Below are 16,902 nucleotides of genomic sequence, written 5' to 3' on the forward strand. Positions count from 1 at the left end.
AGACTTGCCAAAGTTTGCCAGACTTGCCAAAGCTTGACCAATAGACTGGATTTACACAAAACAAAAGAAAGCAAACACACAGTTTCTTTCTGTGAATCTTTATGTGAATACAAGAAAAATCAGAAATCACAGTTTACTGCATCTCCTAGTAAATTTAAAATCAGTCTATTTCACCTATTCATACACAAACAAAAAAAACCCAGCCAGAGTTAACACTGTTACAAACTCCTTGTCCTGGACTGAACCCACTACAAGATGAAAGAGCACTTTCTCCACATCTGTCAGCACATCTGTGATACACATCTGAATACACACTTCAAACACTTGAGTAATTTCAGGTTACAGGATAGATCTGATAGATCGAGTGAAAGGAGCTTAAATGTGTTTTTCTCTATTGTTCTTCCCGTCTTGCATCTGTTACAGCTTCACTTTCATATGGACACAGATCTGAAACGAAGGAAGGAAATCAAACTGATGAGTCATTGTTTACATTAGATGTACTGCTTACTGTTTGAGTGGATGGTGAATGCATCTCACCTGTAGTGTTTGCAAAGTATAAATCTAGTGTGAAGTTGAGGCACTCAGCCTGTTTCTTGAGGACTTCGAGATGAGAGGCCTCCAGTGTCCCAGTCTTTGCTGGAGGGAGGGGATGGCAGTGTTAACATTATTTTCAACAGAGTGGCAAAAACAATAAAAAAAACAGTTTGAAACTAATTATTAACATTACAGAGTCCTAAAAGTTGGACACATATGGACACAGACAGGCAAATGCAACTCACTGAAGATACTGAAGCCTCTGCTTTTTGTGGTTTCACCGGCGACCTCTAAGTGGTCTGTCCAAAGCAAGCAGTCGGGGCAAGTGGCCAGATGCTTGCCAATATGCTCATGTCTGGAGGAGTTATAGAAATCTGTAAGATACAAATTAGATGATTCCATGTTGTTTTACATCACAATGACTATTTGATAATGCGAGTATAACAACATGTGATCTCTTACACGTGTCTGTGGAAGAGTTTCCTAAGAAGGTGGCATTGACACTTCCATGATAACATTTTCCATCCCTGGTAAGGAGCAGGAAAAAAATATAAGCACATGAAAAAACAAAGAAAAAAGTCAAGCGGTCAAAGTACGTAACTCATTTGATGCCTCAAAGCAGGGGTGTCAAACTCATCTCATTACAAAACTGTAAACCTTGTTAAAAGCCCCAACTTTATGCCCTCCTTCTCATCTTCCTAAATTGTCGACTGGACCGGATTTGAGTCTTTGCTAGGCCGATTCTGGCCCACGGGCCTTATGTTTAACACCCCTGCCTTGAAGGTAGTACAAATCATTTAGAAAATATCGACAATTACGCTTTGTATCCGAAGCGACTGAGCATGTCTTTACTGTCAGGTATGGGAGTCTGTTCGACCCAGAAGCTGTGCACAGTTTTAAACTCTATTAATTGCTCTTTGCTGTCTGATGTTCCAGCGTAAAATATCCATTTTCCCCAAAGCTAGAGAAAGAAAAAAGAAAAAAGTAAATTCAACTTTCAAAGAGATTCACAGCAGGTTCTAAAGGACCAGCATTTCTATTGAAAACAACAGAAAGGAGTTTACCATCTTTACCACATGCATAAACATGATCATCACTTGTTTCTGTGATCATATATAATAATACGTTTATACATGCAAAATCACCAGTGGGACCTTTTTAACTTTTTAACCATCCAAGGTCAAGTCTGGGTTTTTTTTGTTTGTTTTTTTTGCTAGAGCTAGGAGCATCAGTGATGACGATTCAGCCCTCAGGGAGTCAAAACAATTTAAACTCAGTTCAGCTTCATGGTGAATGTCTCTGCTGAGGACACTGTACCTTGCTACGATCCTCCAGAGGCTTAATGAGTTCTTCGCAGCCTGGATCAGACGCACCAGAGAGCGAGAAGAGAGCCAGCAAAGCCAGGCAACAATGAAGGAACATGACGACGAGTCAAATGACAGGCAGCTGTATACTACAGCAAGACCACAACAGCTGGACTCTTATAGGGAAAGTGCAGCGGGAAGTTACATAAGAGAGGTGGTCTTTAATGGGATTGTGCAATATTGGTACAGATAAGGATAAAGCTTTAATTTTTTTATCTGTGGTGTGCGTGCATTTGCAGAATAACAAAATGGAAAACAGCAAACAACATGAATGCGCTGCATTCCTGCAAAAGCTTCTCACAGACATGTGAAACAGATATTCTCTTTATCCGTCAAGTATGGAGTGAGCAGCAGTAAAAGATTTGACAGATTTGGGTAGGGTGGCACAGAAATAAACTGCTTCACAATCACAATCTGTTGCAGCCTGGAATTGCCAGTTATTGCAGAACACTGGAAACTTACTGGAATTTCCAGGGTAGCGTCAGCCAAAACACAGAAAGTACAAATAAAGCTGACTCCTGAAAAACAAAAGCAAGCATAGCATGTCCTTTTGTAAAGATTTGAGTGAATATAGGAGACAAGAAAAACCCTTTTCCAACATTATTTAACCCAACTGCAGTATTAATGAAATTAGTTTGTTGACTTGTCTTTAGCAGACCTACTGCTGAATGTCGCAGGTTCATTAGTGAATAACTTTATGAGTCTCATCAGCTTTGTGTTTACCAAAGCTCCCAGTCATCACCTGGATGACCTACAGAGACATACTTTAGACCAGGTAGTAACACAGTGTGCGACAGTCAAACGCTTAACTACCTATCTCACATTGAACTCCCTGCAAGATAAAAAAAAAAAAGCACCAAAACATCAGCGATACAGAGTTCCCTCATATCAAAGAAAGCACATCTGAATACAAATGTGACTCATGGAGCCAGTTGATGTCTCTGGTTAGACTTGAACGATACAGCAGGTGATAACAGTGTTTTATTGCTTTTTCCCCTTTACATCTCCGGCACTTTCCTTCTCACTGGGACACAGATCTGAAACAGAGGAAGAAACGTGTCTCAGAACAAACACGGCTTAAAGTCAAGTTTATGAACGTCAATATAGAGATAAATACTCTTAGATTGGGGGGAGGTATGGTGAATTTAAGAGACATGATTAGAAACCAGAGGACACTTAACTGGATATTGCAAAAATGACGCAACCCGATTTGCTGAGAATCGGGTCGTCACACCGAATGTGAAAATTGATAAAATATTTTATATTAACTACAGTTTTTATGTATTATCTGCAAACTTTACGGTGATAAACTGGGCCTTGGGGGACACGAATAGGTTGGCGAAGCTTTTGACCTTAACCATCATTGTTAGTGCCCAAGATCAAAGTTGACCTTGATTGAAAAAAAACAAACCCCAAAACATATTGAGTAATATATCATATGAAAGGCATAGAGCAGGGGTCTCAAACTGCAGTCCTAGAGAGCCAGTGTCCTGCAACCTTTCCATGTGTCCTGCAACCTTTCCATGTGTCCCTGTTGCAGGACACCTGAATGCAATTAGTAGGTCATTAGCAAGACTCTACAGAACTTGACTGCATGCTGAAGTGGCAATTCAGCCATTTGATTCATGTTACAGCAGCTCATGAGTGAATGAACATGGTGAAATAAAAGTACTTTTAGAAGTACATTTTTCCAAACACTTACATTTACTTAAATTTACTTGAGTAGGGTCAGGGGTTTCCTCCTCAGCATGCAGTCAAGTTCTATACTCTTCCTAATGACCTACTAATTAATTTCAGATGTGTTGCAACAGGGACACATGGAAAGGTTTCAGGACACCAGCCCTCGAGGACTGGAGTTTGAGCCCCTGGCATAGAGAGCTGTACAACACTCTTTTTTTTTTTTCCCCAATACGATGGCCTACAACTTTACAGGGACGTCATAACAGGCTGATATCAGCATGATGTAATAAAAACAACATAAGCCATAACAACTTTGATGTTGTCTAGCATAGCCCTTGCTCTTCTGGGGGAGTTGCTGTTGTTACTATTATTATTAAAATATGTAGCTATACATGTAAAGCTATTCATCTATCTATCCATCTATCTATCTACCTGTCTATCAAATTTCAAGTACAAAATCCATCCCCAAATGACTGTTTGATAGAAGTTATACAACAGGTTTGATAAATTTAAGTACAGCTTTAACAAACACAATTGTGATCATTTCATCAGCAGATACTTTCAAATGCACTCCAAAGTCTGTTCAAAATGAAAAGAGATGACACTTTAAGGTTAGAGAAGCTTTATATCAGCATAGTCAAAACCCATGAAACTTCTCTGTGTATTTACAAAAACATAATACAAGAATAAAAAAGAGAAAATGAACACGTCACAAATGGAGTCCCACATACTGTCACAAAAACAGAAAGAAAAAAAAATGATCCAATTTACAAATTGATCTTTATGTACTCCCACTTATGGCTTCAATCTAACACAAAACAAAATAAAACATCTCAGGTCAGCTGTGATGGTGCGCCATCAGTCCATCGTTCCCTTTGCAATAATAATTCTCTCTAGCATTATCTTTAAATAATAATAATAATGATAATAATATCAAATACACATACAAGACAGAGGAGCTACATTTGTGAGCTGTACACTTTGCAGTAAGGGAAGGGAAAGGAGAATGTTTGCAGGAATATTCACCCTTTGTACATGATAATAATTCATCTTGGGCAGTGAAAAAGGTTTCAAAGATTATTTAAAAACGAGCTTGTTTTATTTTTCTGTACCAACCAATTGTTCATCATACTAAAAATCACAGTTTTTCCGGATGACAGTTAAGTATGAGTGACCAAAGCTTGCAGTTTATCATCCATACTGCTTACCTCTTATTACTTCTCTTTCTCATTTGAACATTTTTATGTCTAGGATATGGGAGCATGTTTTGTCACCAAGTAAAACAAACAAACCAATGATTCCCTTCATTTCTGTCAAAAACATTTGTTTCGGTCCCACAAAAGCACATAATGGGAAAAACCCACAGGATGAATTGTAGTAAGAGTTCAGGTGAAATAAAAACTTTCAGTCTGTACAGTACTACTGAGTACTACTGAGTACTAACTTTTGTGCAAACATTCCTCAGCCTTATGCTGACTTCAGTTTAATTACAATTAGCATAGTGACTGATCTCATGTGACTTAAAGTCAGACTATGGAAGTTTTTAAAGACGAATTAGCTCGTTTTCCCTCAGACTAATTGAAAGATGAATCCGTAACTACTAGAATGCATGAATGCTTAGTTCAACACATTCAGGACTTTAGTTTTATCTGTCTTGCTTGGTCTGGTATGACCATTAGCTTTTAGTTGCTAAATGTTAACTAATGCAATGACCTATCTACAATGCCACTTTGCCAACTTTTGTGTTTAGACATTTCCCATTTCCACCTGTGGCATGTTGGCTGCTGTTAAAGCAGGTTCATAGTCTCACTTTAAGCCTTGAGCAAGTTTTTTTTCTTAATGAACATTCGTCTTCAAATTTAATATGAAAACAAATATTGTCAAGTGGGACGAGAAAACCATTGACAGTATAAAACTTTAAATGCAATGTATGCGGTCTTTAGACATTTACAAACTCTAAAAAGACTTCTCAAATATCGGCCCAAGGATTGCGATGTCTCTCCACTTCTCTTCTGGTACTGCAAACAGACTAATTAGAAAAAAGAAGACTTGATGACAGCCATTTAGATCAATCAAACAGTGACTTTATATATTTAAACTCACTGGAATTTTAAATTTAGGATACTGGTATTTTGTTTTTGGGTACTGAGCTTTGTGATCTGATGCAAAGGCAGGAAAATCTGTCTGTGGCCGGACTGTGTGCACTCTCATACACACCGTATGCAAATTTACAGTTCTCCTCTGGGTCAATTTAGTTCCTTTGTACAGTCTCATTGGAGCAGAGGAAGAGCAGATGAAGGTAGCAGAGTCACCACTTAGAACTGGAGAAAAACAGGAGCGTAGAAACATGGACAGAAACCATGGAAGGGTGGGACTTCGGTCAGGGGGGGTAGTAGTAGTAAGATGGCGCCTGGGGCTACTGTCCGATTGGGCAGGTGGTGGAGGAAGAGTCACTGGCCTAGATGGCATCACATCATGTCTCACTGCTTTTTGCTGAGCCACACCAGGTTATTGAGCGACAGACCAAACCTGCTTCCAGAGCCCTCACACGCTCATCGTCATGTTTGGGGAATACTGCAGAAAAAAGTTAAGCAGAAACATAAAAACGCAACTGTTTATGTGTTTAAGAGAGGAAAGCACATCTCTAGCCATCAGTCTTAATTATGCAACAGTCACACAAAGCATATTAGTGGCTGGAGACCAAAATTACTAGGACCATATGCGCCAAGTGGGACTTTGTTGCCTTTGAAATGACTGCTTTGAAGACAGGGATCAGGTCTGTGAGCACTCGCAGTCAGCTGCGAAGCCTCTTTGTTTCACCAGCAAGAATTAGCATCACATTTAAAATCACGGCTGCATCATGGGAACTAAGCTAACTAGCCAGAGCTAGCATTAGCAGATAATGCTGGTGAAAATACACTATGTCCAGTTTAAACAAAGAAAAAGAAGATGGCGACGGCCAGTGTCATAAAGTCGAGGCTTCAGAACAGTAGTCAGCAAACCAGTGGTGGTGTTATCTTTTATATACAGTCTATATATCTGGCAGAGACTAGTAAGACTGATATTATCCGCATGGTAAAAAGTACAGCAAGTAGTATCTTAGCTTAGCATAAAAAATGGGCACGTTTAAGGCAAAGTATTACAGGGAACTCTCAGCAGCAAAAATCTCCAGTAATCCCATATATTAAAAAACTAATTTTCACTCACACTTTCGCTCTGAAAAGGGTTAAGGAAGTTTCCTCCCATCTCTCCATCCTCCCGAGGCGTCCCAGGCTGATTACTCATACTTAGGTTACCAGGAGAGTTCTGTTCAAAGACAAATAAAACATATATCACAGTATCTGCTACAAAAATCAGAAGTGTAGTTCAGAGTAGGTGAAAAACTTCTCATACCTTGGGGAGACTGTCCATATCGCCCGACCCTGAAGAAGGGAACACAAGTATGAAAATAATGCACATCACCACGATCAAATGAATACAAATTTTTCATGACAAATCAGGGACAAACATAACCAGAGGTTTTTTAGTTTGTTTGTTTTACCCCTGCTGAACACAGAAGCTTCTTGTTTTTGTACCTAAAGAGCCATTCATGTGATGTGGCTCCATCCCGGCCATTCCCCCTAATGGACCGTCACTGCCTGCACCCATAGGAAACTTCGGAGAACACACATAGGGCAAGTTAACAGCAGTATTCCTGTTTGACTTGTAACACTAACACAGACCCAATAGCCACTCACATTTGGCCGGCTTCCACCTGGAGGGACTGTGTTTATCATAGTGTACATGTTGTCTCCAGAGTTAGTTGAATCTGACAGAACACAAAAAGGAAAACGGAAACAGTAAGAAAATTAAAGGTCAGTAGCATGTTTATATATCTACATACACATATACAACTGATACACACAGAGCTTACCTGCTGGACTTGGCATAATTGGTGTTCCAGGTGGCCCTCCTCCCCCCGGAGGTCCCTGAAATGAGAGTTTTGTTTTCATGACATTCATGCGTGATCCTGTGAATTAAAGCCTATTTAGCTAGTATAAGAGTTTCAAACATACATACCGCATAGCTTCCTGGTGACGCAGAAGAGTATGGGGTCTACAAAGACAAAGAAGTAAACCACTCAAGTCATGAAATGAAAATGAAACTTCTTCTTCGGTATTTTTGTTGCAGGACTTACAGAATTGGAGTTGGGAGGATTTGGCCAGGGTCTACCACCACCAGGTCCCCTAGAAAACACCCATACACTTGAGTTTTTTGCATTTGGCAGGGTCTTTGTTTCCAATTTATTTGGGTAGAGCTGGCAATAACAAGCTCCCCAGATGCCAGAAAAAAAGTAAATGGAAGAAGAAGAAGAAGAAAAAACTAAAGAAGATTAAATAGAGGGAAAGGTTAAGGTTGTGGTTCATGTTCAGTGCCAAAAGTTAAAAACATGTGGTAAAGCTGTAGGCAAAAGACAGTTAAAGGAAATGGCTGACTATAACAACTCTACTGAGCGATTAAAGATAGCTGACATTTGGCGAAAAATGTGCTGAGTAAGCTTACATTTTTAAAATAGACACACAGACAAGTGTATTTTACTCTTTTATAAGCTCATGTGCTCAGATAGGCCTTATGCTACTCTGTCTATATGTGCGTGTGTTATGGTGATGATGGCTGTGATTATGTTATGCATATACTACTCACATGCTCATACCAGGCATCCCAGGACCAACCAGAGCATTCAGTGGTGGCCTCATCCCACCTCCATAGGTCTGGGAAAAAACAGAAACCAGAATTCCATTTGGACACGACTACATGAGAGTAACTATCAGAAACAAAACTTACAGCAAGTAGTCCTCAAAGAAAAATCATCTTGACCCAAACCTGGGGTCCTAGTGGGACCATGCCCCTGGGTGGAGTCATCCTCTGCATTGGTCCTCCCATATTTGGATGTCCTGAAGTGTAGGATTTACCAGAATGAGAAAAGGTTCTCTTCAAACATGCATTTTTGTGTTTAACACCTTTTTGTGGCCACTTTGGTAACTCAAACCACAGAAGAGGATGCATTTTTAAGGCGACGAGACTTTGATGGCACAAATGCTAAAATTTACAGCTGCTTCAGTGACACCGTTTTCTTGGTCTGATGTTGGTTCGACAGCGGCTGAACACCATCTTCACCCATGCATAATTTAAGTGTTGTCTGGAGCAGTGAGTAGTTTGCGTAAATGGGAGTATGCTTGAGTCATAAGAATATCGAACATGCTGGTTTTAATATTAATGATAATAGTATATCAGGGAGAGGCTAAACATGAGTTCATCTTGGTAACAAGCAGCTTTCAACTGGGCTTCACGGTTATCTGAACACTATTAAAAACTCATAAACGTGCCATTCTTCCAGTGCAATGAATAAGGCAACTGTGTCTTTATATACCGTTTTTGATCAGATATAACAACGCTTTCAATTTTCAGTGTGTTATGTGATTTCTAGAGGGACTCCCCAGAGAATGTATTGTCATAAAACTTTTGTTTCACTATCCCCTCGGGAACCCATTCTGACTTTGGTGATTCCCTTCTCCCAATTATAGTGTCATAACGGGGTTTATTTATTTTGTAATGAAATATCTTGACAGCTACTACGGTAAAATTTGGCTCAGGAATCCATGATCTATAGGTGGAGAGTCCTCTTTAGGGCAAAACCTCAATCAGGCTATGATCGCACAGTAAATATTATTTCAAAAGACAAAATCCTGCCTGCCTGCATTATTGTTAAATAAAGTAATTATTGACTATATGTGTGTGTTTCAGTGTGGGCATGCACCTTGCTGTCTTGTGGGATCCATTCCACTTGGTAACATAGGCTGGCTCCCTGGAACTCCTCCAAGACCCTACAGAAACAAGAGGATCCATCTCCAATGTTATAATCACTGTGATCTTGCTCGGACGATCTGATATCCTCGTGTTGGCGTTGTTCCCACATCATCAATTAATGTTGTTCCAGGTTCAACATTGCAAGTGACCAATCACCTTCATGTGACGTCATACTTCTGCGACTTCAAAATACCCGCCTTCGAGTATTTCGAAATACAAGTGGAGAAAACAAATTTTCTTCACTTGTGCCCGCCTCTGTCTGTCAATCCAGCGCGCCCGCTTCACTTGCGAGAAACCGCCGCCTGTCCGCCGAATTTGAAGTCCTTTTAGGATACTTTTCTTTAATAAACGGTAAGCATTATACATATGTTCCTCACTTGGCTTGCTGTTTGTTTGCTAGTGATAGACTACTTTACGACAGCATTAGCTAACCAGTGTTCTCTAGACCAGCGTTCCCCAACTTTTTGGGTGTTTTGTGGCCCGGGGGCTGGGTCAGGCAAAATTGCAGTAGCTTCCCTGATCATTTTACAAACATAAGTGAAGAGAATTTGAACTAAAAGACTTAGACTAATGGTTGTGTGCTGAATCTATGAATCAAACTATCACCTGGAAACATAATTAACTGGTCCATAGCTGTGAAACTGGACATTAGTTCTTGATTCTATGGAGATTAACAGTAATCCAGAAATTTACAAATTTGTCCTGCGCCATCGTGTAAATGTTGTCCCTGGGACATCGTGTAAATGTTGTCCTTGGGACATAGTGTAAATGTTGTCCCTGGGACATCATGTCCCTGGGACATCGTGTAAATGTTGTCCCTGGGACATTGTGTAAATGTTGTCCCTGGGACATCGTGTGATAGCTTGTTAATAATGGAATGAAAATGATTGATTGTTATTAACTTGTGAAAAAGAAGTGTAACAAATCCACATGTTATGTTCTTACATCCTTACAGAAACTGCGACTCCTTCACAATGTCAGGTAAATGTCAACTCATGTTGAATAATCAACCAATCAAGCCTTTTATTATCACATGCAATGTTACACGTACAACTGCAATGAAAATTTCACCCCCTTCTGACCATACATATATTGCTTAAACATCACATTGGGAAGACAGGTCGGAAACAGTTGTGCTCTTGTTGGGTCCACAAGTATGCACAAAGTGCATACTTTTTGAAGGTATGACTTGGACTGTGGTAACTATGTTCTTATCACAAAGGGTTTATAAGTTGCCACTATAAACAAACAGCATTTTCCAAAATTGAAGCCTTGTCAGAAGAACCTGAAAAATACCTTTCTGAAACCTTTTCTGTGTAAAGACTTGCTCAAAAGCAATGCACACAGATTAAAACATTTCTGTCTTGGCCATCTGATAAAGAACACCAAAAATTGAGTGGTGTGTGTTGAGTCTGTGGTCTTGATTTGTTTCGTACACACTATAGAACTTAATTAATGTAAACAAAAAATGACACTTTCTATATGTTTGTGTAACTGCAGAATTAATTACAAGTCTCACCTGACAAGCTTTCGCAATTTTGCAGTGTCATTCTTGACGGAAAAACATACTTGTCACTAGGGCTGGGCGATATGACCCAAAATTCATATCTCGATATTTTTTAGCTGGATGGCGATATAAGATATATATCTCTATATTTTTTTTAAAGCCATAAGGTAAGAACAAAAAGAGAGTTCTTAGTCAAAGCTGTGTCCCAGATGTCACACAGGCACTTTTATTAACATACAGCGTAGATGTACATGAAAAAAACGACTCAAAAATAAATTCTGAGCATTTATTAAATAATAATGCTCCATAAATAAAAGAAAACTATGTTGTTTTTATGCATAACAAAGAGCTCACAATTGTGCAGTCAAAATGTAAACTAAAAGACAGATTTCACAGCTGCTCTCTTTCCAAGTTCGTGACTGACAGCCTGGAGTTTGAAATCCGCTTCATAACCGTGTCTCTTAACAGGTGCCATTTATGGTCCTTATCATTCTACAGTCAATGGTCCTTAAACACACACAATACGGTAATATTACGTTGAAGCACAGTACGTATCACTCCGCAAGGCTCCTCGGCAGTGTTGCCAACTTAGCGACTTTGTCGCTATATTTAGCGAGTTTTCAGACCCCCTAGCGACTTTTTTTCTTAAAATAGTCGCTAAAAAAAGACGTGAAAGCGCATATCGCTTTTACTCTCAACAAGCAGCGGGTGCTGTAACACAGTCAGTTCTTCTTTTACTCTTATGCTGTTTTGTGGATCACAAGGTTTAAAACTACTTATAAACACACACACAGAGTAACTCCACCAGAGTGCCTATTTCGGGTCACTTTTGCCGGTCCAAGCCCGGATAAAGGAGCAGGGTTGGAATTGTGACATTAAAAAAAACAATAATTGCTAAAATAAATTTAATTTGTAGTTCTAAATAAACTCTAAATGCATTTAGGACGTTTTTTGCTCACTTTATGTCTCGTCCACGATGTTATTTCTCTCTCCAGCAGCTTAGGTTACAATTACATTAGCATGACCAATTATGCAAATTAGGCGATGACGTCATTTAGCGACTTCTAGCGACTTTTAGGACAACCAATAGCGATTTTCCTTACTGAGGAGTTGGCACTGCTCCTCGGTCGCCGTAATGCTCCGACAATCCATCAAGCCGGTGCAGCTCCGTAGCTTACCAAAGTCGAACTAAAACATTTTTGACAGATGTTCCACATAAAATCGGTTCGCAGTCATCAAGCACAACCAGAATTCATACATAAGGCGCACTGTCGATTTTTGAGAAAATGAAAGGATTTCAGGCCGTGCATGGCGTTAGCGTGGTTAGCTCGTTAGCGTGGTTAGCTCGTTAACACGTTGACGCCGTCCAGCCCCACGCACTGGGCGATGCGCAGTAACTCGTTAACGGAGATTTGCCGTGTCCATCTTGTCGCTGCCTGCAGGTGAAGCGATGGGGGAGTTGTGTTCAGTGAAGGAGAGGCGAGGCCGAGTAAAGTTGTGTAAAGACAAAAGCGGACAAAAGAGAGGCAAACTTGTGGCTCCACAACTATAATTATAACGTAACATAGACTATATCGATATAAAAGGTATTGTCACATCTTATATCTCGTATAAAAATATATCGATATTTTTGAAAAACTTGATATATCGCCCAGCCCTACTTGTCACATTCTTTTTATTTCCAGAAAAACATCTTTCAGATGTATGAGAAATTGATTGGAGCCTGTCTGGAAAACGGCAGCCACTGGACCTTGTTTGTAAGTTGCACAGATTTTGCACTCTCTCTAGTGCATGATACTTTTCAGTGTCCCTCATTAGGAAAGCTCAAGGCCAAAGCCTACCATATCCATCTTTTTACAAAACAGTTTTGTGACATACCCAAGAGGACCATAGTCTATATGAATTCATTTGGAAATGAATTCATATAGACTGAGGTCAGAAAAAGTGCGGTGTTGAAAAACTGGAGGTAATTAACATATTTAACATAACATATTTAATTAAATTGAAATCATTGTGAGCCACCCACATCAACACGATGGGAACTCACGAGGAGTGTATGTCATAATGGTACTGAAAACTATAGCTTTAACCTATATAAGTAATGTTTACATTTTTGCCTATTCAGTTTTTAAAGCCTTAGAGGCAGGATGGTAAAATCTCAATTCTTTTTGTAGAGTGGGTTTGTGTGTGTGTGTGTTTAAAAAAAACCCCATGGTGTGTGATTGCAGCCAAAGACCGGGTACGCTATGACATGTCCTTAGCCATATAGATTGTTTATATAATGGACTTTGTTCTTTTATGTTTTGTTTGTTTATTTCTTTTTTTTTTTTTTAATTCACAGGTGCAGTGCCAGAAATGTGGTGCATACAAGCACATGCGTTGTTCAAAGTCTGTTTGTGGCATCTGTATCTTCTGTGAGAGTAAGTCACAATATAACTAAACAATGTCCAAAAATGTTTAAAGTGAAAAAAATTTCGTAATTTTGCCTTTGCACACCAGGACTGTGTAATTAAAGTGGACGTTTCAAGATCCAGTTTTTACACAAAACTATTTTAGACATAACTGTGTCGTATTGTGGGGATTTCCCTTCACAATTAAATTGATATAGTGCTGTTTATACCATTCTTCTTTATGTAACAGCACAGTGCAGCACAGCAGAGGGAAAGGAGTTGTGCAGCATAGTAGGTGGCTATACAGGAGGAGCAATAGAAGTAGCCAGCGAAGAATGTCATCAGGGAAAGCATCAGGCAGCGAATGACAAAGGAAAAGTTCCTAAGGGCGAGGACATCTGCAGCAAACCGACAAGTAACAGTGAGATAGGAGGACTGACAGTCAGAGATCAAGGTACACAGACTGAAAGAAATGAAGGTACACAGACTGAAGACAAAGAAAAAGAAACAGAAATATACGGCACAAGTCTGAGTACAGATAATGCTGCTGCTGCTGATGTTGACAGGATCAATGCAGATACAGAATTTCAAACTGATTCAGAAGGAACTAGTACAGTTTACAGAGTGCATGGTCGCTTATCTGCACCAAGCTCAAAAAAGAAAACCTACACAATAACAGAAGACGAGATCAAGCGCAGAATCAACGAGAGAAGATGTCAGTTCATGTTTTCAGAGGTTTGATTGGGGTAGGTATACATTTCGTGATTTTGATGTCACCTGAAATAAATCCGGGTTACTCGTATCAATGAAGTGACAATGTGGCTGGAAATTGTGCATTTGTTGCAACATATACACAATTACACCATGTAAACAAAAGCATTTAACTTTGTTTGTGCGTGTGTGTCTCTCTCTGCTCTTTTGGTGTTTGCACTTTTTCTTTTTTAGGGCCGTAAAACCAAACTGCCCGCAATGATTCTGGACAGGCCTAAGAAGGCCAAAACTAAAGTAACAGTGTTTAGTGTTCTGAGTGAAGAGAAGGCTGGGGAGCTAGCCCTCGGGTTTGCCGGAAGATTGGTCTGCGATGTCACAAGACACATGGTCTGTAAAGGCATCGACCATTCAAGTTCTGATATGACAAAGTAAGTTAGTAAAATAATATGAAAGTTGTATCTTTTTTGGTATTATTTGTCATTTCCCCGTATTTGGGTTATTGGTGTAATATTGTTAATCTTACTTTCTAATAACAGACAGACTCTTCGCAAAATCCAACACAACCTTAAACATGAACTGACTGATTCCTCAACCTTCAGTTTGCTGACACACACCTTTGGCCCTGCTGCACTGGATTCTGTCATGAAAAACTGGATCTTGTCTCTTAAATAATGAAACCTTTTGTGACTTTTGTTTGTTCTGTAAATCAGAATCTTGAAAATTGTTCACTGTTGTTCTAAGTTTGTATTAAGTTAACTATTTGGCAAAAATGTTTGGTTCTAATCCAAACAGCATAATGACTGTTCTGACACATATCTTAAAAATGCTACAAAGAAAGAAAATTATCACATATGTTTCAATATGAATGTAATTGTGTCACACTCGGTTTGTAGTAGCTTTCCTGTTTTATTTTGTGAGTTTTGGTATGTTTACACTGTTGTCATTTTTATTTCCCTTGTGTTCGTCTTCCCTTATTAGTTACTGTATTTAATTAGTCTGATTTAATAACTTATAATTATTTACTTTCCAGTGTGTATATATACTCCTCGTTTGGATTATTGTTTGTTTGAGTTCTGCTTGTCTTTTCTATTAAAGATTTGGACTTTTGGACTATTAGTGGACCTCGTAGGTTTTTATTCTGTGCAATTGGTAATTGACTGGGTTTAATTTAGTGGCCTGGAAAACAGGCCCCAGGGATCTGGTCATTTTAACCCCCTAAGACCTGAAATCTTCCATGGCATGCATTTTTAATTTCTCTTTGATATTTGGGCTGATTGGAACCCGATGAATGTAAAAACAAAGAATTACCAGAATTTTTTTTTTTACCTAATTTTTGTTTCTGAGAAAAATAAGAGCCACATATGAGGACATTCATTTGAAATTTCGATAGAACAGTTGTAGTGTAATGTCCTCGTAACTGTATATCAGTCACTTGTTGATCAAGATTTAGTATTTTGGTCTAAATAACCCAAAATGTGATGTCCAGATATGTGGACGCCAGGTCCTAGGAGGTTAAAGGCTGGAGTAAAGTGTTAGAGCTATTTATACCTATGTAAACTTTTATACACTGGTTTTTACCTGTCTTGTTTCAGAAAGGTTTAAAAGGGTAATGTCCACAGTTTATAAATTTTGAATTCAACATATTTTATTAAAGTAATTGAGCTTGAACACAGAAAAAACTGAATCAAATAATCATAAAATCAAATCACTTGTACTATACTGAAGTCTAATCTACTCTGAGCTAATGCCGGTTTCCAACACTAATGATCGGGTGAAGGAGAGAGATGAGGGTGTGCACGGCCACTGGTGCTCTTATCCCCGTTCTGTGTGATACAATCCAACAGGAAAGCAGTCAAACCCTTGAACATTAGCCAAGTTAATGTTCACAAATATATACACACAAAGGAACTCTGAGCCCCAATGTCAGCATTAGCACAAACATGCCACTTTATACCAAATCTCAGTGTGAGGTCATTGGTCAGTGTAGTCTCATTCCATTATTCTGGCTATATTTTCTTACTCATCATTACTATTAAACTTATACTTAAGACTAACTATTAACAAAATCACACCCCGATAACTCTGTTATTACACTTTGTATTTAATCATAAAAAGGCTGGATGTTGAAACCTTTTACTTCTATTTTGTATGAGCCAGGGGTCCTCAACAGCTGATACTCTATGTCCAAAAAGTGACAGGTATCGTTTTATGGAGCAAAAAACTTAAGAGTGCATATTTTATAAATAATACCAACAATTACAAATGCAGACCTTTAATAGTAATAAGTAATCTTTTATTTATAATACATAGCAATATAAAAATAGTAACATATGAAAATATTACAATGGGCACAGATGAATTTGTATCAAAAACAGCAACCAAGCCAAAGTAATGAATAACACACATAAATAACAACTGCTTGAGAGAGCAAACAATTTCTTTTCATCTGTTCCTTGGCAGAAAGTTAAGACAGCTATTCAGCTTTAGGTTTCAATAAACAGAAGTAATGGATGCAGTCCCTTTGAAATGTCTACACAAAAGTCTACTTGTGCATATACTTAGCTTTAACTCTTCTCTTTTTTGTTTTGTATTCCAAAAGGTTTTCATTTTCTCCAGAGGATGTCTCCCTTTCAGTGGTTATCGACTGTTCACATTCATTTTCACAGACTGTTGGAATGTCGATGCTGGCCGAACGTTTCTTGCTAGAATGCAATGGCCTAATTTTGCGTGCATTATCTGTCATTTTTATTTCGTACTGACATATACTTTTGCCTACTTCTTGTTTTGTTTTTAAGACATTTGTATGCAGTTCATCTATCATTGCAGTAATGCCCTCTGGAATGAATGCCCACTGTTTAACTGTGTCTAA

General features: G+C 38.8%; 3 protein-coding genes across 3 annotated transcripts in view; 1 reads left to right on the top strand and 2 right to left on the bottom strand.

The window, feature by feature from the left end:
• Positions 1-82: 82 nt before the first annotated feature.
• On the bottom strand, positions 83-1,997 carry LOC146506913 (uncharacterized). Its single transcript, XM_085181414.1, has 6 exons — positions 1,852-1,997; positions 1,353-1,495; positions 997-1,061; positions 780-908; positions 538-636; positions 83-447 (listed from the first exon to the last, which is right to left on the bottom strand). The coding sequence occupies exons 1-6, from the start codon at positions 1,954-1,956 to the stop codon at positions 392-394; spliced, it is 597 nt and encodes a 198-aa protein (XP_085037540.1). The 5' UTR covers positions 1,957-1,997; the 3' UTR covers positions 83-391.
• A 116-nt stretch (positions 1,998-2,113) lies between these two features.
• The window catches only part of LOC146506914 (single-stranded DNA-binding protein 2), a 79,033-nt gene continuing 64,244 nt past the window's right edge, over positions 2,114-16,902 (bottom strand). Inside the window, exons 7-17 of the mRNA XM_085181410.1 lie at positions 9,376-9,442; positions 8,442-8,512; positions 8,262-8,329; positions 7,756-7,804; positions 7,638-7,673; positions 7,492-7,546; positions 7,316-7,386; positions 7,154-7,232; positions 6,972-7,000; positions 6,786-6,884; positions 2,114-6,152 (exon numbers count right to left, since the gene is read on the bottom strand). Coding sequence (XP_085037536.1) covers positions 6,123-6,152; positions 6,786-6,884; positions 6,972-7,000; positions 7,154-7,232; positions 7,316-7,386; positions 7,492-7,546; positions 7,638-7,673; positions 7,756-7,804; positions 8,262-8,329; positions 8,442-8,512; positions 9,376-9,442 — 654 coding nt within the window. The 3' untranslated portion in view covers positions 2,114-6,122. The remainder of the gene's footprint in view (positions 6,153-6,785; positions 6,885-6,971; positions 7,001-7,153; positions 7,233-7,315; positions 7,387-7,491; positions 7,547-7,637; positions 7,674-7,755; positions 7,805-8,261; positions 8,330-8,441; positions 8,513-9,375; positions 9,443-16,902) is intronic.
• Positions 10,400-15,382, top strand: LOC146506915 (uncharacterized). The gene is made up of 5 exons (XM_085180820.1): positions 10,400-10,406; positions 13,107-13,171; positions 13,274-13,352; positions 13,573-14,461; positions 14,570-15,382. Exons 1-4 carry the CDS (start codon positions 10,400-10,402, stop codon positions 14,061-14,063), a joined length of 642 nt encoding a protein of 213 aa, XP_085036946.1. The 3' UTR covers positions 14,064-14,461; positions 14,570-15,382.

The sequence above is a fragment of the Neolamprologus multifasciatus genome, chromosome 12 (assembly GCF_963576455.1).
Source record: "Neolamprologus multifasciatus chromosome 12, fNeoMul1.2, whole genome shotgun sequence".
NCBI classification, from domain to species: Eukaryota; Metazoa; Chordata; class Actinopteri; order Cichliformes; family Cichlidae; genus Neolamprologus; species Neolamprologus multifasciatus.